This window comes from Nothoprocta perdicaria, unplaced genomic scaffold, assembly GCF_003342845.1.
Source record: "Nothoprocta perdicaria isolate Ctin4 unplaced genomic scaffold, notPer1 scaffold_35, whole genome shotgun sequence".
NCBI lineage: Eukaryota > Metazoa > Chordata > Aves > Tinamiformes > Tinamidae > Nothoprocta > Nothoprocta perdicaria.
Genome location: NW_020455588.1, coordinates 2,674,810 through 2,702,573, shown reverse-complemented (window position 1 = coordinate 2,702,573; position 27,764 = coordinate 2,674,810). Strand labels below are relative to the sequence as shown.

General features: G+C 36.2%; 1 protein-coding gene across 2 annotated transcripts in view; it reads left to right on the top strand.

Moving 5' to 3' along the window:
• Positions 1-27,141, top strand: part of CHD1 (chromodomain helicase DNA binding protein 1) — a 45,499-nt gene extending 18,358 nt beyond the window's left edge. The window contains exons 7-36 of one of the 2 annotated variants that reach the window (XM_026044116.1): positions 284-509; positions 1,396-1,496; positions 1,758-1,936; positions 2,390-2,517; positions 2,809-3,025; positions 3,560-3,649; positions 4,453-4,643; positions 5,746-5,934; positions 6,279-6,441; positions 8,325-8,477; positions 8,771-8,842; positions 10,256-10,405; positions 11,074-11,222; positions 11,466-11,562; positions 11,644-11,739; positions 12,863-13,039; positions 13,220-13,380; positions 14,663-14,704; positions 15,043-15,170; positions 15,584-15,722; positions 16,439-16,589; positions 17,299-17,421; positions 17,789-17,914; positions 19,818-20,081; positions 20,499-20,639; positions 22,559-22,737; positions 24,528-24,624; positions 24,829-24,886; positions 25,794-26,004; positions 26,207-27,141. In XM_026044116.1, coding sequence (XP_025899901.1) covers positions 284-509; positions 1,396-1,496; positions 1,758-1,936; positions 2,390-2,517; positions 2,809-3,025; positions 3,560-3,649; positions 4,453-4,643; positions 5,746-5,934; positions 6,279-6,441; positions 8,325-8,477; positions 8,771-8,842; positions 10,256-10,405; positions 11,074-11,222; positions 11,466-11,562; positions 11,644-11,739; positions 12,863-13,039; positions 13,220-13,380; positions 14,663-14,704; positions 15,043-15,170; positions 15,584-15,722; positions 16,439-16,589; positions 17,299-17,421; positions 17,789-17,914; positions 19,818-20,081; positions 20,499-20,639; positions 22,559-22,737; positions 24,528-24,624; positions 24,829-24,886; positions 25,794-26,004; positions 26,207-26,570 — 4,562 coding nt within the window. In that variant the 3' untranslated portion in view covers positions 26,571-27,141. The remainder of the gene's footprint in view (positions 1-283; positions 510-1,395; positions 1,497-1,757; positions 1,937-2,389; positions 2,518-2,808; positions 3,026-3,559; positions 3,650-4,452; positions 4,644-5,745; positions 5,935-6,278; positions 6,442-8,324; positions 8,478-8,770; positions 8,843-10,255; positions 10,406-11,073; positions 11,223-11,465; positions 11,563-11,643; positions 11,740-12,862; positions 13,040-13,219; positions 13,381-14,662; positions 14,705-15,042; positions 15,171-15,583; positions 15,723-16,438; positions 16,590-17,298; positions 17,422-17,788; positions 17,915-19,817; positions 20,082-20,498; positions 20,640-22,558; positions 22,738-24,527; positions 24,625-24,828; positions 24,887-25,793; positions 26,005-26,206) is intronic. The other variant, XM_026044117.1, reaches the window with a different exon arrangement.
• The last annotated feature ends 623 nt before the right edge of the window (positions 27,142-27,764 follow it).

Here is a 27,764-nt window from a genome sequence, read left to right as displayed (position 1 = left end):
CACTAGAGATGCTGGGAATACTAAGAAAATTCTAGTAAGAAAAGATGAGGTTTTTACAAGTTAAATACCCAGGATTATTGGTTACTTTTTTGATTTTGCTTTTGACTTCTGGTGCATGTGCTAACGTGTCTGTGTCCTTATTGTTCAACTAAAAGTAATTATGTGAGAGCTGTAATTCAATTCATTTGAAAGCATCTCTGCTTGCTTTCTGTAGCACTGTTCTTATTGGCTGATTGATGACATCTCCATTCAATTAAGGTTTATGGTTTGCTTTCCTTTTCAGCCACTGGTGCTGCAACCACCATCTATGCAGTTGAGGCAGATGGTGATCCAAATGGTGGGTTTGAAAAATCGAAGGAGCCAGGTGAAGTACAATATCTGATTAAATGGAAAGGCTGGTCCCACATCCATAATACCTGGGAGACTGAGGAAACACTGAAGCAACAAAATGTTAAGGGAATGAAGAAGCTGGACAATTATAAGAAAAAAGATCAGGAAACAAAACGATGGTATTTTGATTTTTACTTCCATGTTACATGTTTTTATAATAATATAGATGTTCTGTTGTGGTTCTGTGAGACTTCTTTGTGAGGGTATGATTTGAAGTGTCTATGCAACAAGAACACAAAAAAAAGACTTAATCTTCCCAAATCTTTGCAGTCTTGTAAGCTGCTGAGCTGCTGACTTTTTGGTCAAGCGTGTGAGAATACTCGCACATCATGTAAAATTGGATCTTTCAGTTAGCAGCTGCTTCTCCCAAATTTTAGTGTCTGTTACAGAAGTTTGCACAAGATGAATGTAAATGAAATGTAAAAAGAAAAAAAGTCTTAGCTTTTTTTTTTTACTAATTTTGAAGTTATATTTTGATCAGAGATCTTCAGGAGTCAATGCAGAGATTATTTTGCCAAGTATTTAGTTTTGTTGGCTTAGGCTTCTCTGTCTTCTAGCCAACAGCTGAAGAAATATGTACATTTTAATGTCACACTTTTGACGTTCAATTTTATTGGTATTTTAATATCACCTGTGAAGCCTGGTGGGACTCGGAGGCGACCTTCCTTATGAGAGGCACTCTTACGGAGTGAGCCCTCTCTGGAGACTCCATGGAGGTGTCCTATGAGGCAAACTGTGTGCTGTTGCCCATAGATGTTCTGCTTCATCCACATGGCTAATACAAGCTGGAATGTCTGTTGATGTGCCTTCTCAGGCACTAGTGATGAGGCAGCTAAGCCAGATGGAGCACTTTCTTAGCAGGAGTTTCTGCCTTGTAGCTGCTTCAAAGCAGCTCCCTAAGAAACACTCCTCTGATGCTTATGTTCAGAGCCTTAGAGTTGCCAAATTTTCTTAGTTTTAGAACTAGACAATGTAATAAGCACTGTAAATAAATTCCCATTTCAGGCTGAAAAATGCTTCTCCAGAAGATGTGGAATATTATAACTGCCAGCAGGAACTTACAGATGATCTACATAAACAATATCAAATAGTGGAAAGAATAATTGGTATGTGACAAACTCGCGGACAAAAAGTAGGGTTAAGAATATTACATGGTTATTGCTTGTATAATGCACTTGCATTTAAGAAACTTGAAGTTAAGAGAATTGATTTGGCTAACACTTCAATGCAGAACAAACCTTCTGATTAAAAAGTTGTCCTACCTCTTGTTGTGAAAATAGTTTAAGTTGTCTTACAATCTAAAATTAATGGTTTTTTAAAATACATCACGAAAATACTGATCTGAGATCTCTGATGCATTTCTGCAGCTCATTCAAATCAGAAATCAGCAGCTGGTTATCCAGATTACTATTGCAAATGGCAGGGTCTGCCTTACTCAGAATGCAGCTGGGAAGATGGTGCTCTCATTGCTAAAAAATTCCAGGCACGCATTGATGAGTATTTTAGCAGAAATCAATCCAAGACCACTCCCTTTAAGGACTGCAAGGTAAGTGTATCATTGCAATGGGTTTATAGTCAATTATGATAGTAGAAGCGTATTTAATGCATCCAGAAACAGTGTGTGTATTATATTTTGTATGTTACTCAGTGATATTAATGAGATGTATACTTATATGGGTGTGTGTATAGAGAGGGAGAGACAGCAAGTAGCACTGCCAAGAGTAGATTCTTGTAAATGCTTCTCCCTTACCATTTTAGCTGACATGCATAGATGGAGTTTGGTTTCACTTATTTTAGAAGTAACCTTTGTGGTGTGCTAATATCTTTGCTGTCATAGAATTTAGCAATCAAACTAATTCCAGGTGTTGCTGTACAGCCTAGTTGGGTGAAGACTAGACACAGTTACCTAGCAGATTTCTTCTACTAAGTTGCTTTTGTAAGAAAATATTTTAATAATTTCTGTTAGTGTTAGGACTAATGCTCATTTTTCTTTGGACAGGTTCTGAAACAGAGGCCGAGGTTTGTTGCACTAAAGAAGCAACCATCTTATATTGGAGGGCACGAGAGTTTAGAATTAAGAGATTATCAGTTAAATGGACTGAACTGGCTTGCTCACTCATGGTGCAAGTAAGTATAGTCTGAAATGAATTTGACTGTTTGGAAATTGTGAGATTTTATGTTAAAAGAAAAAGTGAATCTCTGAAAGATGTATGAGTTTTATAATTTTAAAGGAGACATGCAAGGAATAGTGCAAGCTTTTTGTTAAACATATTTGAAAAATAATTAGTATGCTAAAAGGTGTTATATGATTTTTGAAATTGTATCTAACTAAAAACTTGAAGATTTACAGTTGCAAAGTATTTTTTTAAATGTTCAAAAATAATAATCCATTTTTCCCCCTTTTTTTTTCTATCTCAGAGGGAATAGTTGTATTCTTGCAGATGAGATGGGTCTAGGTAAAACAATACAAACAATTTCTTTTCTGAACTACTTGTTTCACGAACATCAACTATATGGACCTTTCTTGCTCGTTGTGCCCCTTTCTACCTTGACATCTTGGCAAAGAGAGATTCAGACTTGGGCTCCCCAGATGAATGCTGTGGTTTATTTAGGAGATATAACTAGCAGAAATATGGTGAGTATTTGTATCATCGAAAAAGATCAGCGGCAAGCAAGGCTAATTTCATGTTTTGTCTTCTGTTCCTTTTCTGTATTTTTGTTCAGGAATGAGCAAATACTCACTAGAAAGCAAAATGAAAACTTAGATATTTGATCTGCTGTAATCATGTGAAAGATTTCCTTACTACTAACTAATAAAAAGGGATTAACAATGTAGATTTCTATTTGAAAATAAATAGTCTTTAACCATGGAATTATTGAGGTGCAAGGCAAGACAACCATGCATTTAATTCGTTTTTGTAAAGGAGTGTTCTAAGTAACTTCACCCACTAAAATTAAAAAAAAGATTTTCCAAAACTTCTCGCCATTTCTTTGTAGCTTAAAAAAAATATATCTTGGGAGTCTTGGAGCTTGGACTAGCAGTCTTCCTACATTAGTGTGCTTGGTGACCAGATTATTTTGTGTTAGTTAATGTTGCTGTAGTGCTTGAAATCATCCCAGTCAGTAAGCCTTTCTCTGCAGCTTACAGTTCACTTAATTCTCTTTGTAGATAAGAACTCATGAATGGATGCATCCACAGACCAAGCGATTAAAGTTTAATATACTTCTAACAACTTACGAAATTTTGCTGAAGGATAAGGTAATTGCAGTCATCTTTTTCAGGGAGATACAGTAACTTGTCCGGTGCAGAACTCTTTTTAGGGGTGCATGTATTTGGGTTCTGGCTTAGTAAATGGATGGAGAATTTGACAATTCTGCTTTCAGAAGTAGGACGGTAGAGTTTTCTTTCAGCACTTTTAGGTTTTTTCTGTTTGTTTTTGTATGTGTAATGAGGCTTTCTACCTTCTTCCCTTTTTTCAACCCTTTATTGAAGGAATTGCACTTTTTTCCGTAGTTGAGTTCCCCAGGTTTGGCTTCTCATTAGTGTAATAATCGCTTTTCGTCTTGAATCACGCTCCTTCCTTTCAGATCCTCATCAGAGAACTGAAAAAAAACAATCCAACCTTCCACCCTTATGTCTGTGTTTTTAGAACTCTGAGATTCCCTGTAGTCTTTTTTCCTTTGTATAGTTCTCTCTATGATAGTCCCACAGAGTTATTTTTAAACCTTCCAGCGGTGTATCAAATTTTTTGCAGAAAGCCAGTGAGCAGAGCTTTTTTACTTTTTTGTCCTTTTCCATGCGCTCTTTCTGTCATGTGAAAAATTACTATAGGTTGGCTGTTTGATCAGCTTTCTTTTCTTTTTAAATGTAATATGTACTTCTTTAGAATGCTTCAGTAGTTCAGTAACAGAAGTTCAATTTAACAAATTAGATGCCTAGACACATAGGGGTCCGTATTTTATTAAAATAAAATATGATACTTGTAGCCTGCTATAAAATAGCAGAAACTGCATCAAATGCTTATTAGTATAATGTTTCTCTTCCCACTCTGTTTCTTTAAGTCGTTCCTTGGTGGTCTGAATTGGGCATTTATAGGAGTTGATGAAGCTCATCGTCTGAAAAATGATGATTCCCTTCTGTACAAGACACTAATAGACTTTAAGTCTAACCATCGTCTTCTTATTACTGGAACTCCTCTGCAAAACTCCCTCAAAGAGCTTTGGTCCTTGCTGCACTTCATCATGCCGGAAAAGTAAGCAAGAGCTTTTTGTGATACGTGGTGATATTTTGTCACAAGTTTCTTACTATGGAGTATTGTAGCAATTCGGAGAATTGCATAAAAAGAGTTGTAGTAGTCTGTATAAAGGAGGTACGCGTGTCTTCGATGCTGCTTGAGATAAATACTTCTGGTAGCAATTGCTACTTTTTTCCCTGTGTTACTAGCCCACAAAAAGATGGAATGATGTATGGATCGGGGATCTGAAAAGATGTTTTGTCCTAGTCTGAAAGATGGCTTTACTCTGGAGATTTACCAGATGGATTTACTCTGGGGAAATAGAATGGGGTTGAGGATGCTTTCTTTTCTCTGTTTGCCATTAAGGAAAGCAGGTTTGTAGCAATGTGCCAGATGCTGATAACCCATAGTTGAGTCACGTAGCTAGCTTGCCCATGTGGCTTGCTAACAGTAGGTTTACTGTACTACCATGTCTTAGAGTAATTTGTGATTATATCTAGGAAAAACGAGAACTCTTAGCACATGTTCTTATCGGGTATCTTGTAAATGCAGAGCAGTGCAGCTGCAGTTGGTTTGGGTGCTACGCTTTGCGTTGAGGGCTTACGATGAAGTTGTTACCTAGCATGTGTTCTTCATCCAACTGCCTGGCCAGTCTCTTGGTCTGGGTAATCATCCATTCCATACAAGCTGCAAAAAGTACATGAAGTGTCTGGATCTCACATGCTGTCTTCCAGCTATGGAGCCATTTCTCATGTGATGCAATAAATATGATAATAGAATTGCTGCAACCATCTATCAGGGTTTCGCTGCAGACGGTGTGAAATGAAATGTTGAGCCTCCACTGAGTAAATTCAAATTCAGTAGTTATTTCTACAGAAGTGTTTGCGAACTTCCACTCTTCTGGTTACAGAGAAAGTACTTCGAATTTCTTGGAGATAAAAATGAAATGGAGGGAGTGGGGAGTAGGGGAAGAAGTCATATGTTTCTGTGCAGAATATTTATGCACGTGTATGTTGGTGTTCGGTTGCTTCTTGCCTGTCACCACCTTTGGGACATTCACAGTACATCACGATTTTCATAGTGATTTCCATAGTCACTGATTCTGTTATTTACATTGAAGGTTTTCTTCTTGGGAAGACTTTGAAGAGGAACATGGAAAAGGGAGAGAGTTTGGTTATGCAAGTCTCCACAAAGAACTTGAACCATTTCTACTGAGAAGAGTTAAAAAAGATGTGGAAAAGTCTTTACCTGCTAAGGTTGAGCAAATTTTGAGGATGGAAATGAGTGCATTGCAGAAGCAATACTACAAGTAAGAAATAACATTCTTCTGTTTTTTAATATAATGCATGTAACCTGCAATTTACTAAGTTTAATAGTTTTTGTGATGCATTTCAGCTTAAGGCAGAACAAGTACAAACTTAACGCTTGTCAGAACTTTAACACAGTGAAATTCCATGACACAAAGGCTTAAAAACTACATTGGCCTAATCTTTGTTCATTTAGCTACTGTTGTATGCCATATTTGTACCTTTTTTCTTTTTTTTTGTCAGAAGCTGCATTTTCTCTTGAGTTTGCTTATGTTTTGAAACCTTACAAATATCTGAATTCTACGTAAGGTTAGAAATTATTTACGCTGTACCTTCTATATCTTAGGTGGATTTTAACCCGGAATTATAAAGCCCTGAGTAAAGGTTCTAAAGGCAGTACATCAGGCTTCTTGAACATCATGATGGAACTCAAGAAGTGTTGTAACCATTGCTACCTCATTAAACCACCAGATGATAATGAATTCTATAATAAACAGGAGGCCTTACAGGTAATACTGCTTTGTTTTTTAATTACATCTGTATTAGGCACGCAGTCATTTTACCCTGTTGAGGCAATTTGTTCATTCTAACTAAAGTATATTATGAAAGAAGGAGATCTCAGTGTGAATTTTACAGCTAAGTGAATTGGTTTCTTGTTTCTGAATTAGAACGGAGAATTAGACCATTACTAAAGACAACATCCCTGATTTTAATTATGACCAAAATAAAAAGGGAATAGTTTGAAATAGGCTATGTGTTTTCAGCTGAAAAAAGCTTAAAGCCCGTTTAGAACCACATTAAAAAATAGTTAAACAGCTAAACGTGATATCAATGCAAACAGAGGACTGGTAGTACATCAACGATCCATATGATAGTTGGAAGTGATTTGCAGAATGTTTTAAAGGTTGATTTTGGGTTTTTTTGTTTTTTTCTTCTTTTTAATAAAAGAAGACTGTTCTCTGTATGCCTGCAAACAGCAAAGCAGAAGGAAATAAAAGTAATAAAAAACCAAAACCTATTATGATTTTTGCTGTTTTTGTTAGGAATGAAAGCAACTATAGCACCACTACCAAGAATGGGATTGGGGGGATTCTCTTCTTTTCATATAAGTTAACTAGTTTTGCATTGAAACTGTTGAGAACTCCTTTAACAGGTAAAACAACTGGTGTTAGTTATGTTGGTATAAATGGCATCAAATATTTCTGAAGTTTTTTTTTTCTGGAAGCTTTAAAGTTAGGACTTTAAAGTCCTTTTTCCAAAAGTATTGAATCGTGCAGTGCCAGCTTGTGAGTTCAAGCCGTTTTATGTTATAAGGTGTTCCTCAAAACTAGAGGATATTTTACTTAGAACTTGATGTGTGCAGTATGACCATCTAAACTGTAATTAAACTGCCAGAAACTGTTCAGCCATTCTTTGTAATAATTGCCTGCTTTTAACAATGACTTCCTTAGCCATCTTGAGCTTTGTTACAACAAAATATCCTCCTCCTTTCTGGCATAAAGAAAGTGCCTAACCCAAACTTCTCACTCCCCAACATTGTTTCCCAAGCCTTTTGGAAGTTGAAGAGGCCTAAATTTTCGATGTTAAATTCCGCATGCCCTGGAGTTTTTGTTCCAGTTATTCCCAGCGGAGCAGGGAAGGCTGCCTAAAGCCTGTTAGACTCCACAAACAAGATTCTTCTCACCTCATCTTTAATGAGAGACTTGAGTGATATGATGTTGTCTAGGAAAACTTGCAGGGTGAGGCAGCAGTGCCTGTTTCTGTTCATGAGATGGGAGATGAGGAGAAAGAAATTGTAAAATAGTCCCTTTAATAATAATCTTTTATACACGCGTGCGCACACACACAGATAAAAAAAAATTAAGTCATAATAATCTCAAGTACTTTGACTCTGAAAGTCACTGTTTACTTGACAGGATAGAACTTGGGCCTAAACCTTAACTGCTCTGATCGGTAGCTCTGTATATTTGCTTAACGCTTTGGTGCAACCTTAAGATGCTCTTCCATGAGCAGGAGCTGAGAATTGCATTTCCTTTAAAAATATGCTATTGGATACTGCTATCGACTTCAGTTGAAGTGCTCACTGCTTTTACAATGCCCTTTTACAAGACCAGGACACTTGCTAAATCCTCATTAAACTTTCAAGTTGGTCAGTGCTGCATAGTTGTTAATCCTTGTAGCAGCGTATTAGTCACCTGAATGTGTGTGTTTTAGGAGCGTGCGTCTTGTGTGCACATACTAAAATATTTTTAAGGGAATGTTAGAATATCTGTCATTCTTCCTATAACAGTAGGCAAGAAAGCAAACCAAAGATGAATGTTTAACTAATTGAAGTGCATATTCATGTTGAGATGAACTTACTCTGTAATATATATTTGCATTGTTCTTGCAGCATTTAATACGTAGCAGCGGGAAACTAATCCTTCTTGACAAGCTACTGATTCGTCTGCGAGAACGTGGCAACAGAGTTCTGATTTTCTCTCAGATGGTGAGGATGCTGGACATCCTAGCAGAGTATTTGAAGTATCGCCAGTTTCCCTTTCAAGTAAGAAATTTTGCTGATAGTAACCAAAGAGTTTACTCCTCTTTTTCTTAATTTTTAAAATATTTTTCCTCTTTTTTTTTTTACAAAAAGATTTATGTAAACCTGTCCTTATATAGGAAGCCTGACAGTTGCTTACATACTAAATGAGATTTTGAAATGGAGCTGGTGGAAAAGACAGTGTAAAATGCTACATTGCTGGGATTTGTTTTGTCTGTGCAACTGAGAAATTGAAGTTGCTCTGATTAGAAAAACGAATTTCATACTGTATTAACTGTGGCATTAAATCTCTTTAGAGACTTGATGGATCAATAAAAGGAGAGTTGAGGAAACAAGCACTGGATCATTTTAATGCAGAAGGATCAGAGGTATGGTATTAGTTGTGCATTATATATTACCTGTGAATTAGTTGAGTATATTCCTAAGAAATAGACAAAAAAAAAAAAAGGCTGAGAAGACTCATGGGTGCAGCTATATAAAGTTGAGATTTTGTTATCATTACCTAGAATATAATTTTTACAACTCTTATTTTCGAAGATGATGTTAAATTGGAAAGCAATTTATGAAAATTATGTTTAACTAGTCATTACAATGTTTTAATATTTTTCAGTGTCCTTTATCACAGTAGTTAAGTACTGTATAAGTGCTGAAAACTTCAGCTTCCTATCTTAGGGTAGGACTTAATTGTATGATTTTTACAAGAGCCCTAAACTCAACAAGTCTTCAGCATAAAAAGTACTGGGCAGTGGGTGGAATTAAGTCACCATCTTTAACTCTGGCTTTTGGCATCACCATCTTTTGACTCTTAGTTCGTTGCCCTGGAGGAGAATGGTGAAGTACTGATCTCTAGCATGCTTGTAAGGATTTAAGAAGCTTCTTTAGTTTCTACATTGGAAGTTTCCTAACTTATTTAATATTCCTAATCATACCTGTGTTCTTAACAAAAGTGGAAGGATAACATTTGTGAGTTATTGCTGAGCTTAAGTTTCCTCTGTGACTGAGGAGAAAGGACTTAACTTCATAACATCAGGTTGCAGATTTCTGTTAAACACAGAAGTTTTACATTCTAGTACAGACATCATTGGCTTTTTCCAAAACCTAGCTAGTTCTTTTGTACAGCTTTTGAGATGAGGCGGGGAATGAAGACTTCCTACATTATTCAAGAATGTAGGCAAAATATGGGTTTGTGCAGCAACATAATTGTGTTCGCTGTTTTATTATCTATTCTTTTCTTTCCCAAATAATTCATAACACTTTGGTTTTTGGCTATAATTATACTGAGGTGTTGTGATAGACATCTCATGGACACCCAGGACCAGTTCCAGAGCAATAATGATTTGTTATTACCTCTCACTGTTTCTTAGTTAATCAGTCACTTTTATGTTCAAGGGCCTTTCCTCCTATGCCATGACAGTTCAGTTTTCTTTTAAAAAAAGATGGGGAGGAACTCTGGCACATACAAGACTTCTAACAGCAGGCTGTTTTGAACTTTTGAAGGGTGTTCTGTTTGTTTTCCCCTTCCTCCACCCCTCACTCAGGTAGCTGGTACTCATCTGTGGTGCTGCTTCCTTTAAACTATAGAGAAATAAGTAGTTGTTCATGAGAGAAACTGGTATTGGTGTTTACTTTATCCTGAAAGAAACTTCAGCTATGGAGCAGCTGTTTGATAGCATACGAGTTCACAGGGTGCTTCATAGAATGTATCCACTAGTGTCATATTGGTTCTCTGAAGAATATTAAAAGTACTGTGTGTAAAGCTATTTCTTATTTTGTGATTTTAGGACTTCTGCTTTTTACTGTCTACCAGAGCTGGAGGGTTAGGTATAAACTTGGCATCTGCTGACACCGTAGTTATATTTGATTCTGACTGGAATCCGCAGAACGATCTGCAGGCGCAGGCAAGAGCCCATAGGATTGGGCAGAAGAAACAGGTACGTGCCCTTGGGTCTGCTTTGAGCTCCGTCCTACAGGAGGGCTCCTCACCATAGCTGTCTGCTTGCTGCTTTGCCTCTGGGGCCAGTCTTCACGTATTCTAAGAACAATTAATATTTGATTAGTTTGTCTAAAAATATTAATAATACTCCCTTGCATTATTGAATTGTTTAAATCTGCCTATATGGAAGGCAGTGTGACAGCTGTAAATGTGTATGGATGGAGAGAAAGGAGAGTTGGACCTCTCCCATGATCATACCATGTCCTTCTAGAAAGTAACCGCTTAGGCACATCCCCTCTACTGAAGTGAAATGTTCCTTGTTCTTTACGGACTTTTCTTGCAGAAGACATCAAGCAATATATTAGAGAAGCAACACTTGCTTGTGGCCGTGCTTTGCTAAATCTCTGAAGTTTGTAGAAGAGAGGTCTAAATTTATTTCTTTCTTTTTTTAAAGGAATATGCAGAGGCTATAGTAATGTAATTGAACAAATATTTCGTCAATCATACCAGCTAATAAAATTTGGAGGAGTCGTAATCGACACTGACATTTTTCCTTATGGTTCCTTAAGGCATTTTCAGTTATCTTGATAATTTTTTATGATACTGTTTTCATATGTATACCTAGAGAACACATGAATAGAGTTGTTGTTTTTTTAATATACGTAGGTTAACATTTATCGGCTAGTCACAAAGGGATCAGTGGAAGAGGATATTCTTGAAAGAGCCAAGAAGAAGATGGTGTTGGATCACTTAGTAATTCAGAGAATGGACACTACAGGGAAAACTGTGCTACATACAGGCTCTACTCCTTCAAGGTATGTTTTTATGTTCTTCCATATAAGTTGACTCTTAAGTATATTTGACAGGTAAGTAAAAATGCAAATTATTTGAGCTTGTTAATGCAGGGAAAAAATGTGTAGTAAGGATGTGCAAAATACATTGGATTTGCACATCTTTATTAAATGCAGTGAAATGAAATTAAATGGAGAAGCTTGATTGCCTAAATTAGTTATCTGAAAAAATCTCTAAGATATTCTTCTTAAATTTTGCTTTTTCAGTTCAACACCCTTTAATAAGGAAGAGTTATCAGCGATTTTGAAATTTGGTGCTGAGGAACTTTTTAAAGAACCTGAAGGGGAAGAACAGGAGCCCCAGGTAAATGGAGCAGTGCGGCATATAGCAACCAAAAATACCTATGAATTATTTTCTTATAAAGACAAACTTGCTCTGTTTCAGGAAATGGATATAGATGAAATCTTGAAGAGGGCTGAAACACGGGAAAATGAGCCTGGCCCATTAACTGTAGGAGATGAGCTGCTTTCACAGTTCAAGGTAATGTTGTGATCCCTCCCTGCTGCTTCCCATAAACACTTCCCTTTATAAATGCTACTGATTCCTTTTGTCTGCCTTGCCATCTTTCCTTGTTCTTAGGAAACCAATGCCACAATAAGTCAACACTGTATCTTTTTTTTGTGTAAAATGTGTAAATGCATTTTCATCTCTACGAGATAATAACCATCAAGAAAATATGTTTAAAAGGCATAATACATCTTGCTGAAAGAAAAAAATGCATATTTATTTACAAATGTATTAATCTTTGGTTTAACGATTAAAATTCTAAGAATTGTTAGTTTTTACTTTGTGCTTAAAAGGATCCGTGTTGCTCTTGAAAATAAAACACAGAGTTTGGGCTGCAGAAGCAGGTTGGTGACTGAGAAATTCCACCCTCAAAATTAAGTAAACTTGAATTTTAGATATTTTAATTGTTATCTAATGCTGTATTTATAGAGTGTGCCCAAATAGGTTCGTTTTGTTTGCGAAAGGTTATGGAGTCTTTTTCTCTGGAGATCTTCCAAACTTGCTTGAATGCAGCCCTGTGCCATGTACTCTAGATGAGCCTGCATGTGCAGGGGGGTTGGACTAGCTGACCTCCAAAGGTCCCTTCCAACCTTAACCATTCTGTGCTTCTATGAAAAGTCCAGCACAGCATTTATTTCTTGAGTTCAGTGGAGTATTTAGGGTATTGCCTTCCTGCTGATTATTTATTTGCAGCATCTGGTGATTTACACTTTATTAACCTATGGCTAGCTTTACTATGACTGTGTCACATCAGTTTAGATGTTTGTGTGCCATTAGCCCTGCTTTGCAGTAACATTAAATAATGATTGTCCAGCTACCATGGAGGCTGTTTCTTTTTGCTTCAGTATCAATCAACTTTCAAATAAGAAAGTGATTGTAGACTTCCTATTTGGTCATGTATATATAAAAAATGGCTTTCATTAAAGACTATTTCGTTAAGCATTTTGTAATTTATAAATTATGCATATATATTACATAATATACAGTTATTTCAGCATGTATATGTCTTTGGATAAAATGTGAGCCATGAACTAAGCTTTTCTAAAAGTTCTTGCTGACTGTCATTTGACTTGGTGAATTTGTTCTGATATGTAAGGTGGCCAATTTTTCCAATATGGATGAAGATGACATAGAATTAGAACCAGAGCGAAATTCAAGAAATTGGGAAGAAATCATTCCAGAAGTCCAGCGGCGAAGAATAGAAGAGGAGGAAAGACAAAAGGAACTTGAAGAAATATATATGCTCCCAAGGATGAGAAATTGTGCAAAACAGGTATCCCTGGCTTTTTACTGACGTTCTTTTTTGTGTTGCTATTTTTCTGACTTCTGTTTTTTCGACTGCTTTTTTTTTAATTTTTTTCTTCCTCTTTTCCAAATGCGTTTTTGATGAGTTGGTAACTTTATTTGAGCATTTTAAGTATGTCACTTTGAACTACTTCCTCTGCAATTACAGATCAGCTTTAATGGCAGCGAAGGAAGGCGCAGTAGGAACCGAAGATATTCTGGATCTGATAGTGACTCCATCTCGGAAAGAAAACGTCCCAAAAAACGTGGAAGGCCACGAACTATTCCTCGAGAGAATATTAAAGGATTTAGTGATGCAGAGATTAGACGGTAAGGTTGGGGAGGAACGTGCATGTTTAATGGGACTGAACAAAATTGTTTAAAATAGTTTTAAAGTTTGTAAATACAGACTTTTTTTTTCCTGAATTTAGTGGAAAACTTTTATTCAGTGCATTTGGGGTTTTACCTGGCGGTGCTGACATAAAGGACTGTCCAGAGGTTGAACTCATTTTGATGAGGGAAAAATTAGGTTGGAAAAATACTCTTAATTGTTCAAGTATATATTACTCCTAACCCCTGCAAACTGGAAGAGGGTGGTTTCAAAAAAAAAAATTTTTTTTTACAGTGGTAAACCACTCATCCTGCCCCAGATGCTCTATTTTTCATCAGTATCCACTGTAATTGAAGAAAGCATGCATATATTTGTCGTGGTATCCACAAAAGGTTGAGTGGGTTTTATTTTACATTTTCGGACACTGTAATTGAATTAATGTGATACAGATGTTTTTTAAAAGTAAAAAACACGAAGCCCCTTTCAATAAAACTGTATAGCTGAGCCTACCAGTATTTGGTGGGGGGGAGGGTTTTTGTTCTGGTGGAAGGAGGAAGAGGAATTGTTTTTGCTTTACCTTGATGAGTTTTTGAAATGCTATTTTGTGTTTGGAATTTCAAGTATTCAAATTTTTCTGAAATCTTTTAAAGTTTACTAAGTTATTGAAACAACTTTACAAGATCCTTGTTCCATTTGCATTATATCTAACATAATGGATTGCACCTTTTGACAAGGTTATTTTTACGTTCACATTACTAACTTGGATTCTTGTTTGTTGAGGAAAATTCCCTTTTTGATTTCCTCTCCATCTCCTGGGTATTTGCAGTTTCTTTCCATCCTTCGACATTTTTTCCTGAGGGCAGTAACATTCCTTTATCCTTCATGTCATATTTTCTTAAATTGAATCATCTCGCTCAAGTTGCAGCTATCTCCTCTTCATTATATGAGGCATAACATAACATCCAAATTCTCTATTTACTGTAAATCCACATTTGATTCTTATGACTAGGTACATCTAGTTCCTGAATCATTTGTCCCGTGAAAATAATAAAGTAGTTTCTGAAATAAATTGTACTATCAGTTTTCCTTGCCCTAGTTTTTAAACCAAATAAAACTCTTGTTTTTAAATGTGGAGGATTATGATATGCTAGGCTGCCCTATTCTCTGTAGTTTACACTTTGTGTCTGTATAGTGTTGTAATAAAAATGTATTGCTACAGTTTTAAAATAATTTGGTTAGTTAAGCATGTATTTAAAATGTAAAATTATTTTCTGTTACCAGGTTTATCAAGAGTTACAAGAAATTCGGTGGCCCCCTTGAAAGGTAAACTTACTTGATGATACCTGTTCAGCAACTTGGAATCTGATTCTCGTAGTTTTCTAGGTGTATTGTTCCATTTCTAAAATTGAAATGAAAATGGAATACCTAATCTCTTGTCCTAGCTATAATGTTAATTTAGTATCTTCACTTTCTTCATAGTGGCATGTATGTAGACAGCTAATAATCTAATTCTGTCAGTTTTGCAGGACTACTTGGTCTTATATATTTTATGTTATATTATGTTTATCGTATTTTATGTTATTTTATGTGAGTCATTCACAAATTAGTGAAGTTTTAGAACTGTTTAAAAAAAAAGAAAAAAAATGTCTGTTTTGTTACAGGTTAGATGCTATAGCTAGAGATGCTGAGCTGGTTGATAAATCTGAGACTGACCTTAGGCGCCTGGGAGAGCTTGTTCATAATGGATGCATCAAGGCTTTGAAGGACAACTCTGGACCAGAAAGAGCAGGTGTGTTGCCCTTGGGTGTGGAGAATAGTATTAAAAAGTAGAAAGAAGCTTAAGTTTATCTTGCACTCCAATTGTTAGAGAAAACAATTGTGTTTGGGGAAAATGTAGATTGTAGTAATAAATGTTGCCATGCTAGGCTATTGAAAAGGATTAACAAGAGGAATTTGTCTCCCCTCCCTTGGGTTAGTTGTCATAGGACAGTGCAACATGTCTTTATTTTACCATGAAATTTAAGATTAATCTGTTATTTTATGGAAGACCTTGAGATTCTGAAGTTTAGTTGGAGTGTTTGGTTAAGATGCAGCTTGATAAAAGTGAAGGTGTGCTGCTACAGCAGCAATCTTCTTGGTTTGCCTTACATTTTGTTTGTAAGGTAAGCATAAAGCCTAAATACTTTGGTGTTTCCTTCTAAGGAGGTAGACTTGGGAAAGTTAAAGGCCCAACATTCCGAATATCAGGAGTGCAAGTAAACGCAAAGCTGGTCATCTCTCACGAAGAAGAGCTGGCGCCACTGCATAAATCCATCCCTGCAGATCCAGAAGAAAGGAAGAGGTAATTTTTTCTAAAGGGAGCCATAATGGAGAAAATTATTAGATTTATTTTTTATGCATATATTTTATCAGTCCACACAAAGCATACTGTGACCTCAGTGTCTTTCCACTCCCCACAAAGGGCTGACAGCAACAGTCTGCTCTGTTTCTTTCTGCTTTCTTGCTTTCCCATAATAATCTATACCTGATTTTGTCTCTGAACTGTATTCATTGTGGATGGATGTAATTAATCTTAGTACTCCAGACTAACGGGGCTTGTGGAGCTGCCCTGTGTGCTCTCTCTGCCCAAGGCAAAGCACCTTGTGTCACAGTGGAGCAGACAGTGCTTGTTGGTAGCTGTTTCAGTCCTCACTCTGAACTTTTTTAGCTTGCCACCATGTGTATTATACTACCCAAACTGTCCATGGGTTCAGTTAGTGGTTACACTTGGATGGTGTTTTAACCTTTTCGTCATGGCTGACCAACTTTATGACTCATTTTGTGACCATTGGATCTTAATTCTGACCTGTTTTAAACATATTATAATACCAGTTTCAATAAATGTTCTAAAGAAATTGTAATGGAGTCTGATAGTAGATAACTGAATTACTAAATTACTTTATATCAGCCTCCTAGTGTTGTAGCAACGCTTACTTTTTCCACTCGTAGCACGTTCCCTACCCACTTACTAAGTTTCTGAAGTAAAGATCGCTTATTTGTCTAACTTGCCTCCATTAGGTATGTCGTCCCGTGCCACACCAAGGCAGCTCATTTTGATATAGATTGGGGTAAGGAAGATGATTCCAATCTGTTAATAGGCATCTATGAGTATGGCTATGGCAGCTGGGAAATGATAAAAATGGATCCTGATCTCAGCTTGACACAGAAGGTATGTCTACAAAGTTTTCTGTCATAAGGAACTTTTCTGTTTAGGTAGTAATGCTAATAAGTCACATGCAGTGACTAAACAGTCAGTGGAAGAGCTTAAACTGCACAGAGGTTGTGTTTCAACTTGTATTTTCCTTCGTACCCTTGTGGTAGATAATTAGACTTCAAGGTCCTGTGTATTCTGTTTTGCCTTCCCACAGTTTATTATGTTTTGATAGTTCCTTGTCCTTGGACTTCTGTCACGTGAACTTTCTTTCTGATCTTCCATTTCCCTGTTATAGATGCCCTAGTTGTGCTCACTTTGTTCTTGAGCTTTTGGAAGAGAGGCTGTTCCGTGGTTTGGTGTTTTTCCCTGTTTCCCCATTCCCCACTTAATGCCCCTTTCCCTTCGCCTGAAACTGTTTTTCACCCACAGCCTGAGAATGGCCATGCTCACCAGACCAGAAGTAGCACAGTAGCTTCTTCACAGTATTGAGTAACAGATGTGTAGGAATAGACTCATATGAAGCAAACTCAAGACAATTTTCAAAACTGTCTAAATGCTTAGGAGTCTCTGTTTTTTTTGTGGGCGTTTATGCCAGGTGTAGTTGGAGTGGATTTTTCTTTTCCCAGTCTCACTTGCAGCTTTTTCTTTTCCCTGTGCTCCAAGCTAGTAGCTCATGAGCTTGATAACTTCTGCACCTGGTTGATCACACCTTTCTTCCCCTCAGATTTTGCCTGATGATCCAGATAAGAAACCCCAGGCCAAGCAGTTACAGACCCGTGCAGACTACCTCATTAAATTGCTGAATAAAGACCTTGCAAGAAAGGAAGCACAAAGACTTGCTGGTGCGGTAAGTACGTTTTGACATGCAGTAGGGAGATAAAATAACATGCTCATGAGCATGTTAGGAATCCTGCCATTTTCTTCCTTTTTTTCTTCTGCTAATTCTTGGTGCAATTTTTCTCTGTATTACTAATCATATTACATGAGACTAACTCAAGTAATGAATTGCAAGTGTAATAGTTTTGTTCTTACTTGTATATGCTTTTTACTATCACTTTTGTTTCCATTTCTGAGAAGAATGGAGCCATTAGTGGCAACAAATAAAAGCAACCCTTTATTTAATATAGAAACAGATCTTTTTCTGTAAGTGCTGTGCCGAAATACTTGTTTGTTAAAGTAGTAAGGGTACTTATTGCACTCAGGGCAATTCAAAGAGGAGGAAAGCACGAACTAAGAAGAATAAGGTGCTAAAGGCTGTGAAAGTAAAAGAAGAAATAAAAAGTGACTCCTCTCCACCACCTTCAGAAAAATCTGATGATGATGATGACGAGGATAATAAGGTAAACGGGTTTTTGTTGTAAAGTTATTGTTGATATTATGTAGATGCAGTCACATGGAAGATTGTAGCTATATTAATGATAGACTTGTAGCCTGGGCATCATTATTAGGCTTCCAAGTGATAATATCATTCAGTAATATTATAGTCAGATTACAAGTGTCAATGGGCACTTTTGTTAATGACTTCAGCGTTGTATCTGCCAGAGGTATAAATCTAATGTAACATCTGAATATCAAACTGTTTCTGGCAAATGTGTTAGTCCTGTTTATACAGATTCTTAAGGTAGATTTTTATTGTTGTTTAGGCTTAGCTTAACGAAGTAGTTTGATTAGAAATAACAGGATGAATAAATGATGTTCTGGTGCCTAAAAGGTCCTGTGTATGTCCTGGCTTTCATTCTGACAGACCTCTTAAGATTGTTACTCTTTCAGGGTTGTTTGGGGTTTGAGGGGGATTTTCCAACTGTAACATTTATCTTGCAGCAAAACAGCTAAAGAGAAAAACTCGGTTAAAGTTTAGGGACACACGGAACCCAATTTGGGGACTTTAAAGGCAATTGCAATAGATTTGTGCATATATACCGCTAAAATCCTTCCTCCCAATTTAAATTGAAAATAAACTGAATTGAAGTAAATGTTTTACCTAACCATTTTAAACTATTACAAGCCTTTGAAAATATATGTTAATATAATAATGATCAACACCTTCTGTCATGGAGGAAAATTATTTTTTCAAATATACAGTTAAAACTGAGTCAGGATGAAAAGAATCATGATTCGTATATATAAAATCATCTGTCTTTAAGTGTTCCTAAATACATTTAAATTATACTATGGAAAAATAAAGCAGAAAGAAAAAAAATCTTTTAAAATGTAGACTTGTTAATGTTTCTGTGCAATAATATGTCTGGAATGTACAGCTAAACTGTAAGGGCAGTAAGTAAGGGCAACTGAAATCCAAAATTAGATAAATTGGGTCTCTAATCTACCTAAAATATGCGTTGGACACTAATCTCCACCTGAAACAGATGGCGCTGTCAGTCTGTCGATTGACTTGTATTTGTGGAAAGAACCTGGAATTCTGTCTCCTTTTGTATCTTTACAAATGAATGTTCATCACTTCAATGCTCTTTTGCACACACACACGACCATTATCTTACTGAAAACTGGGATAGGTTGTTAAATCCCATTTCTGAATCTAGGTGTTGACTTCCTATAGAACATGTAGGTTGTTTTGTTTTGTTTTCTCTTGAGCAATTTCCACTAAATACTGAAGCTTGGGCTAGTTAGTAGTTGCCTAACCAAGACCCTTTGGGCTCCATGTGTTGGGCTTTTTCACCTGCTTTCCTGGAAGCCGGGATTCTGTATAGGTTCTACCGGGATGCATTTCAAATATGTTTGTGACAGTTTGTGACTGTTTTCTTTTTTTCCCTTACACCTGGACAAGAGGAGATTGAAACTTTGTTCCTTGTGAACGTTTAATACATGATCAGTGAAGAGTCTCTGAAACAAAGCAAACTAAAACAGAGGTTTTCAGTCACACCCACTGCTTGAGTGCCCTGACCAGTCAGTTCAGTTGGCTCATGTCTCCTGTATCTTTTTTTTTTTTTTTAACATCATTACAGCTTAACTACCTTTTACAGGGGCAGATTTCCTTGGGGTAATGAAAACTAAAATGACATAAATGACATAATCTCTCACCCCTGTTACTGCTGCCCAGTCAGTGTCACATCAAGGGGATGAGAGTGGTCCTTGTTTTAATTTGCAGCTGCCTCCAGCTCTGCTTCATAGGTGTTAAATCTAAAAAAGTTATAAACAGATTAAAAGAATATTTTAATCTGATGGTTACAAAGCTGTGTAGCTAGGAGCTCAGTTTGATATGACATGTATGCTTGCGTATTGCAGGATGAGATTGTTTCAGTGAAACATCCACATAAAAAAATAAAAGCAGAAAAAGAAAATGAAGAAAAGCCTGAGCCAGATATTGGTATAAAGAAGGAAACTGAAGAAAAAAGAGAGACAAAAGAGAAGGAAAATAAGAGGGATTTGAAAAGGGAGAAAAAAGAAAAAGAGGATAAGAAAGAATTAAAAGAAAAAGATATTAAAGAAAAGAGAGAAAACAAAGTAAAAGAATCCACACAGAAAGAAAAAGAAGTAAAGGAAGAGAAGGTAATTAGGTTTACTTATTTTATATAGCACTAGAAGGCCTTCAGGATTTTGTAAATGATTTTGAGTTGAGTTGGATCATTTATTGATCAGTTGTCATTTCATTGAAATCTTTTGTATAATTTGAAGTTTTATTTTTATCACTTGCAACTACAGGAGCAGGTATATTAAATGGGAGATTATCTTTGGAGATTCGTAGTTTAGGGGGGCTGCAAGTGGCCTGAGAAATTCATTTCTTTCTTTTCCGTTCTTTTTTTTTTCCATGCTTTAGAGGCAGAAAATAAAATATCATTGAATGTTAGGCACTTTTTCTTGTTACTAGTTAAGAAAATATAGTAATTATGATAATTGATTAATCACAGGATAATTCCAAACCCAAACCAAAGTTGGCTTATTGAATTAATTTTCATTTTTTTGTAGGTAAACGAAACCAAATCTGAAAACAAAGAAAAAACTAAAAAAGTTCCATTGTCAGATACTCCAGTTCATATTACAGCAAGTAGTGAGCCAGTTCCTATATCTGAGGAATCTGAAGAGCTTGATCAGAAGACATTCAGTGTGGTAAGGCCCTTATTGATAACCCCGTGTTTGCACTTGTGCTAAGTAGGCACAATTTCTGATGTTCTTTGCTCTGCCTTTAGACATTTTAATAAAGATGATCCGTTGCTGGTGAAATTTCAGATCAGGGAAGGGTTACAGATACAATACTCAAGTCAAGTTTGTCTTCCAGCTAGCAGTTTGGTTATTTATTGCAGTATGTGCAATTTATTGCACTGATTATTTTTAATATATGAATATTGATCCCGGGGAATAACTCATGTGTGTGCTGCTGCTTAAAGGACAGATATTAATGAACCTGAACATAGCTGCAGTTTTCTCTGAGTTTAAAACTCACTATTAGACACAGGAAGAAACAAATTCTAAAGCCCCTAGAAATACCTTGCCGGTGTAATCTAGCTGGTACTGAAACAATACCAGTTTAAGCAGTATTGCTGAGTAGAAGAGAATCAGTATTTGAATAAAGAAGGTTGGTAAGCTCAGTCTGTGCAGATTTTCATAGGTCAGTTGGGGCAGATGCCAAGGAGTTGCTTCAAGCATCTACTTTTCTGCTGTGAATGGTCTGTCATTCAGGTTTCAGCAAGCGTGTGTTACTTCCAAGCAGACTTACTGGGTCTGTTGTGGTGTTGGCACTGAATGGCAAATTTTACTTTTCTGGTCATTATAACAGTGACCAGCTTTGTGTGTGTGCTTTGTTTTTTGGTATTTTGTTTTTAAGCATTCAAGTGACTCATTTCTGATTTCCAGGATGAGTCTCACATGACTCAGGTAGGTTCCTGTGTATGGCTAGCAATTGGTTTCTGTGTACAGCTGTTTTTTTCTTGATTGCCTTTTGGTTAGGCAGCAGATTCTGTAAATTGTGGTTTAAAGGCTGCTTTAATCTGTGGCTAGTGCAGTATCTAATGTAGTTCCTTAATTACCTAATGGCATTTAGTGATTTTTTTTTTTAAATTCCTTTCCTGAGTTGTCCCTTAGTGCCAACTGTTTTTCCCTTACAGGTAGCAATTGTAGTTTGGGTTTGTGTATTGAGCATTTTTTGGACAGGCCTTATCTTCTAGAATGTGTGTTCCTCTTTAGGCCACAGTCAGATGTATTGTAATTAGCATCTTAACTCCTTTTTCATTGGGAAATTATTACTGTAGGGTGCTGAGGCAGTGTGAGTTTTACCTTGCTGTTGGGATTGGATGGTATTTCCAAGTGTTCTGTAACTTAAAATGTGCAACCTGGATTATCTCACCAGTAACACATTTGAATTGCAATGTGAAGAGTCAGGAGTACACGCATGAGATGTATCTGTGGTACACTGGTTGTTGCCAGGTTAGGTGTACCTGAACTAACATTGCCCTAGATAGAACTGAGCTCAAGCCATCTATGTAGAACTTAGATTTAAACTCCTTGAAGGGGAATTTAATTGAATGTCAAGATTAATTGTTGCTGAAAGTATCCATTTAAAAACAGATTAAACATTCTTATATTTAGTCTTGACACCAAGTTTGTATAACTCTCAAGATCCTAAAAAATAATCCCTGTCTTACATACTTGCGCTCAAAGTTATAATCATGATTGTAAAATCTAGTTGTAATAAGTTCTTTCCCCCTGAAAATCTTTTAGGTTACATTAGTGTTTTCTTAAATCTTAAATATCTTTGTTGCGTACAATCTAATGCTTTCATATAGGAGCAGATTTTCAGCTGGATTTAAAATACTACTTTTTCCAAAGGAAACCTGTAGTAAAACTAAATTTTAAGAGCTGTGAGCCAAGTGTTGTGTTTAATTTGGCTTACGATGGTACTGTCCATGCCTGTATAAATATCACAGTAAGGGTGAGTTGTTGTGTTTTAGTATCTTAGAATTCTCATTCTCTCTCTCTCTCTTTTCTTTTTTCCCCTTGGCATAAATATATCCTTTTTTCCGTTTTTACAGTGCAAAGAAAGAATGAGGCCTGTCAAAGCAGCACTGAAGCAGCTGGATAGACCAGAGAAAGGCCTTTCTGAGAGGGAACAGCTGGAACACACTAGGCAGTGCCTAATCAAAATTGGGGATCACATTACTGAATGCCTCAAGGAGTACACAAATCCTGAACAAATTAAACAATGGAGAAAGTAAGTTATTCTGTGAGATTTTACCCAAAAAAAAAAAAAAAAAAAAATCCACCGCTGTGGCCTTATGGATAAATAAATAAAAAATACTTTAATTTTCCATTTCATGTACCTTTCCATTGTTTTAAATAAGGACCTATAAAAGATGATTATAAATGACTTTTTTAATGGATTGCCTTTATACTGGTATAGCAATGCACTTTCTCCAGTAGATGGAGTCACCTCGTCTCTTGTAACTAAAGGCAAACAATATTTAAATAGTGGAGAACAGTTCTTATTAAAGAATCTGCTTGTCAACTTTGAGGGGATTTTTTGTGCTAAAAATGGGCCATTCTAAACTTGTGTTTCGAAGTTTGTATGATTCTGAGTTGCAAAATCCTTCATTCTTTTTTAAAAAAAAGCAAACTAGCATTAAAACACATTAGCAGTGACTTCATAAGAAACAGTTACTGTAACATGTAGTGAGAGATGACTTTTAAAAACCTTTGTTTTTGAATGTTTTATACATCTTTATGAGATGGTAACTTAATTATTAAGAAACAATATCTTCTGTAAATTTGCTATATTCCCTTTTTGTGTTACTAATATATTTGGAGGTTTTTTATTGTAATGTGCACTTAAAACCTTTGTCTGAAAACATATCCTGAATTCTGTATAAAACATCCAATTAAGTATTTAATTTCCTCGCAGACAGTCAACAGCATAGAATGCTTCCAGTTCTTACTTTACTTCAAAATATTAGGGTGAACTGAAATATAAAAACAAGATCCATATCTCAAAGACCTCTTTGTTCAACCTTTATTTCTTTTAATGGAAATCCATAATACAGCTATTATAATAATAATTGTAATAGTGCTGCCATATGCAGATATGTTTCGTATGCAGATTAATAAAATACATATTTCAGCTGTCTTAAGATATGTAGTGTAGTAGCATCACATTCATTAACGTTATACAGATGACATTAGGTGTACTGTTGACTGGTTGTAGCTACTTAAGCCAGAGCTGAAGAACGCTTAAGCCAAAACTGTAGTATTTAAATCATCAGAGCGAAAGAGCACGCTGATGCTTGTTGACCATACACACTTAAAATGTCACTAAACGAAGTGCCAAATTGAACACTAATGTTCTGTAGTCACTTTTAGGCCTTCCAGCTGTTGATTAAATTTGACTAGCAGAGTTCTAGACTTCAGCTCTGGTGTCATGACTGCAGAAGTAATGAAGACTTTACTTTTAGGGCTTTGGCTTCTCAACAGCAGGAGCTGGTTTGTTTTTCTTTCCTGCTTTGTAGCACAGGTTCCCTAGATTAGCCTTGGATTTTTGACCTTCCATCCTCTTTGAGATTTCTTATTTGATTTGTCTTCCCCCAAAATTTTATGGCCTGGTCAGTTCTTCTCCCTGATATCCTTAGGAAATGAGGCACATAGGTTAAATGTTTCACGCTGCGAAATATTGCAGGTTTTGAAAAGGCATTATTGAATAGCCTTTTTTAGGTGTTTTTGCAAATCATGCTATTCAAAAAATTGTTATGAATACATTTTTATGCATTTGTTAGCATCTGAAATTTATTACGAAGTGATAAATTGCTGAAGGATTGATTTTTTTTCAAATATTTGAAATGCAGGTAGGTAGTGTTTGCTATGCAAGTAGATAATGTGATATGTAGTGGATCTTTGAGTAATTTTAGTGTACCAAAGTACTGCTGAAATGACATTGAAGTTCATGTTCTGTTACATGACACCAGAATAAGCTAACATACAGAAGAATGTATCATACCTTTCTTTCTTCCTCAGAAATTTGTGGATATTTGTCTCTAAGTTTACGGAATTTGATGCCAGAAAGCTGCACAAACTGTATAAACATGCAATCAAAAAACGCCAAGAGTCTCAGGTAACTTTTCCAAGTTTTCTCTAGATATAAAAATATACATTTTAAGTACTATAACTGTTCTATTAGCATAACATTTACTAGGAAACAAATAAGTGGAGATCCGTTTATGTATTCATAATAAACTAGTCATTTATGGGGAGATATTTTTAAAGTATTCAGGTGTAACTTCAGATTTTAACATATTTCCATATTTGTCTCTTTTAGCAACACAATGACCAGAATATTAGCAGCAATGTGAATACACACGTGATTAGAAATCCAGGTAAGAAGTCTTAGGTTCTTGTGCTGAGGATGCTGAATAAGTTATGTGCAATGAAATATTGTTAAGAAGTGTCTTCTAGAGCTCTTACACTGCTATGTATTAAAGGAGTATGTTGACTTAGAGTAATTTAACACACTGAACCTAGTGCTTACTGGGTTTAGTAGTAAGTGCTGGATTTTTGTTTATTTTGTTTTGGTTTTACTATTTATTTTTTGGGGGGAAAGGACCCTCCTTCTAGGTTCTACCCAAAACTGAGAGGTTCTGTGCTTATTTGTAGCAATTGTAATGTTGTAGTTTAAGATATTCCCTGAAGCCATGGTTTAAACATCCATATAATTTATTGTTATTGACATCATCTTTCTATGCTCAAACACTTGCATTTTTATAATAGTTGCTTTTATATGGTATTGGGTTATAACTTGGGAATATTCTGACAGACTTAATATGATATGTGTTTTAGGAATGTCACTAAAACCTTTTGTTAATTGCTTATACCATTAAAGCTGATGTTCATGCTAGACCCATTCATCCCTAGGTAATTCTTCCCATTCTGTCAAAAACTGCTGTACTAAAGGCTCCAGATCTCTGTTGGTTGTTCATTGGGACTGCACTGTTTCTCTTCATTTAAGAAGGATTGGGTCTACCACACTGAAAAAAACCTAAATTTTTCAGCCCTGCACAACTACATTTCCAGCTTATTTTCCCTGCCAATTACTTCTTGGGTTTCTTTGAGTTAACTCACAGCAGTACATTTCTTTCAGCTATGTAGATAATGTCTTTATTACATTGTAATGTCACTTTTGTATCATCTTAAATCTAACGTGTAGCAGTGCTGTTTGAGTTAGACAACGAAAAGGTTTTATAATGTAGATTTAAGCATCCTAATAACCTGTGCTTTATTGAACAGATGTGGAAAGACTGAAAGAGAATACAAATCATGACGACAGTAGCAGGGACAGTTATTCTTCTGATAGACATCTGTCACAATATCATGATCATCACAAAGACAGGCATCAGGGAGATGCCTATAAGAAAAGTGACTCTAGGAAAAGGCCCTACTCGGCTTTCAGCAACGGGAAAGATCACAGAGACTGGGATCACTACAAACAAGACGGCAGGTGAGTTGCTTCAGCACTTGTAAAATCTGTTGGGAACCCCCTTGCAGTTCTTGTAGTAGGCATGCAGTGAGCACCAGAGTGTCTCTTTCTGAGGAATGCTGAAGTTCAAAGTAACTGTATGTCAGTAACACAGCTTTGCTGGATTGGCAGAGTTTTAATTCTTACTGTGGATTCAGTGGCATTAACCTAACTTATTTTTCAGATACTACAGTGATAGTAAACACAGAAAGTTGGATGATCACAGGAGCAGAGATCACAGGTCAAACCTGGAAGGGTGTTTGAAAGACAGTCGGCCTCATTCAGACCACCGTTCCCATTCAGACCACAGGATCCATTCTGATCACCGTTCCAGCTCCGACTACAGTCATCATAAATCTTCCAGAGATTATAGGTACCACTCAGACTGGCAAATGGACCACAGAGCTTCTGGTAGTGGCCCAAGGTCACCATTAGATCAGAGGTCTCCTTATGGTTCAAGATCTCCCTTAGGACACAGATCTCCATTTGAACACTCATCAGATCACAAAAGTACCCCTGAACATTCATGGAGCAGCCGGAAAACATAACAAAGACTGACATTTTCTGGACCCTCTTTTAGCCATATACAGTAAACTAACACAGTAATTGCCTTACATGACTTGAAAGATATGGACTGGATATTCTATCAGTAGCAGTATTGTTACTTCTTTCCAGGATGCAAGGTCTATTATCCCAACAGAAGAAAAATATTTTTGTATTTAAAGTTTATGCTGCACTGTGCTGCAAATGTTGTGGCACTTTTTTTTAAGAAATGGAAGATGTTTACTTTTACAGGGACCTCAACACTGCCCCATTCAGACTGGATCTTATAAAACTCTTCATGTCAGAGTGGTTTTAGGCTGAACACAGTTTAAATTATGTTTGTAAATGAACTTTTAAACACTGACCTGTGATCGTGTTTCAGGAAGGAATGAGGAGTTTGTTTTATTTTGTTGTTGTTTTTTTTCCTTAGAAAAGAACTCTCAAGGACTTTGTTCACTTTCCAAAGCTACTTGTTTACATTGTACACTGCGACCACCTTGCCGCTTTTCATCACAAGCTTGAATATTTAAATTCTGTACCTATACCTGTAAAATAGCCAGGATTTCTCCTGTTTGTGATCAGTTGTAATGCCTTTTTACAAAACAACAACAACAAAAAAAAAGACACAAAAATGGCTGTAAATTATTGTAAATTAATTAAATGAGCTTTTTCCCCTCTCAGGCTTATTTTGACTGTTCCTTTCCCCACGAACTCAGGCCTTCTTATCACAAGTATGAAACAAAATCAGTGTACTTACACTTTTTAATAAAATATCTTGATGGAATCACTGTTCAGAATGTAAAAAAAATGGGGAAAGGGAACATTTTATTCCATTTAGTGCTCCTTTTTTTATTGGATACTTTAGATACATATTTTGGTTTTGTTTTTTTGTTTTGTTTTTGTTTTTCTATTAAACTGTCAGTGTTGTGATTGTTGTAATGAAATGGTGAGAACTATTCAGCTAAACTGTGCTCTGGAAAGCTTTTCAGGTGCATTGGTTTTAAAGAAGGAGCGTTCAATATCTGAACACTTCAGAACCCAAATCAGCCAAAATTTATTGTAAATCCATTTGTTTTCCCTCTTTAACATGGGCAATAATGTCAAATGTGCTATGCAGCCAGTTAATATTTTAGCAGATTTGAATGACTTTATTAATAGAATTGTTACAATGCACACTGATTGTACATAGATAACTTCTA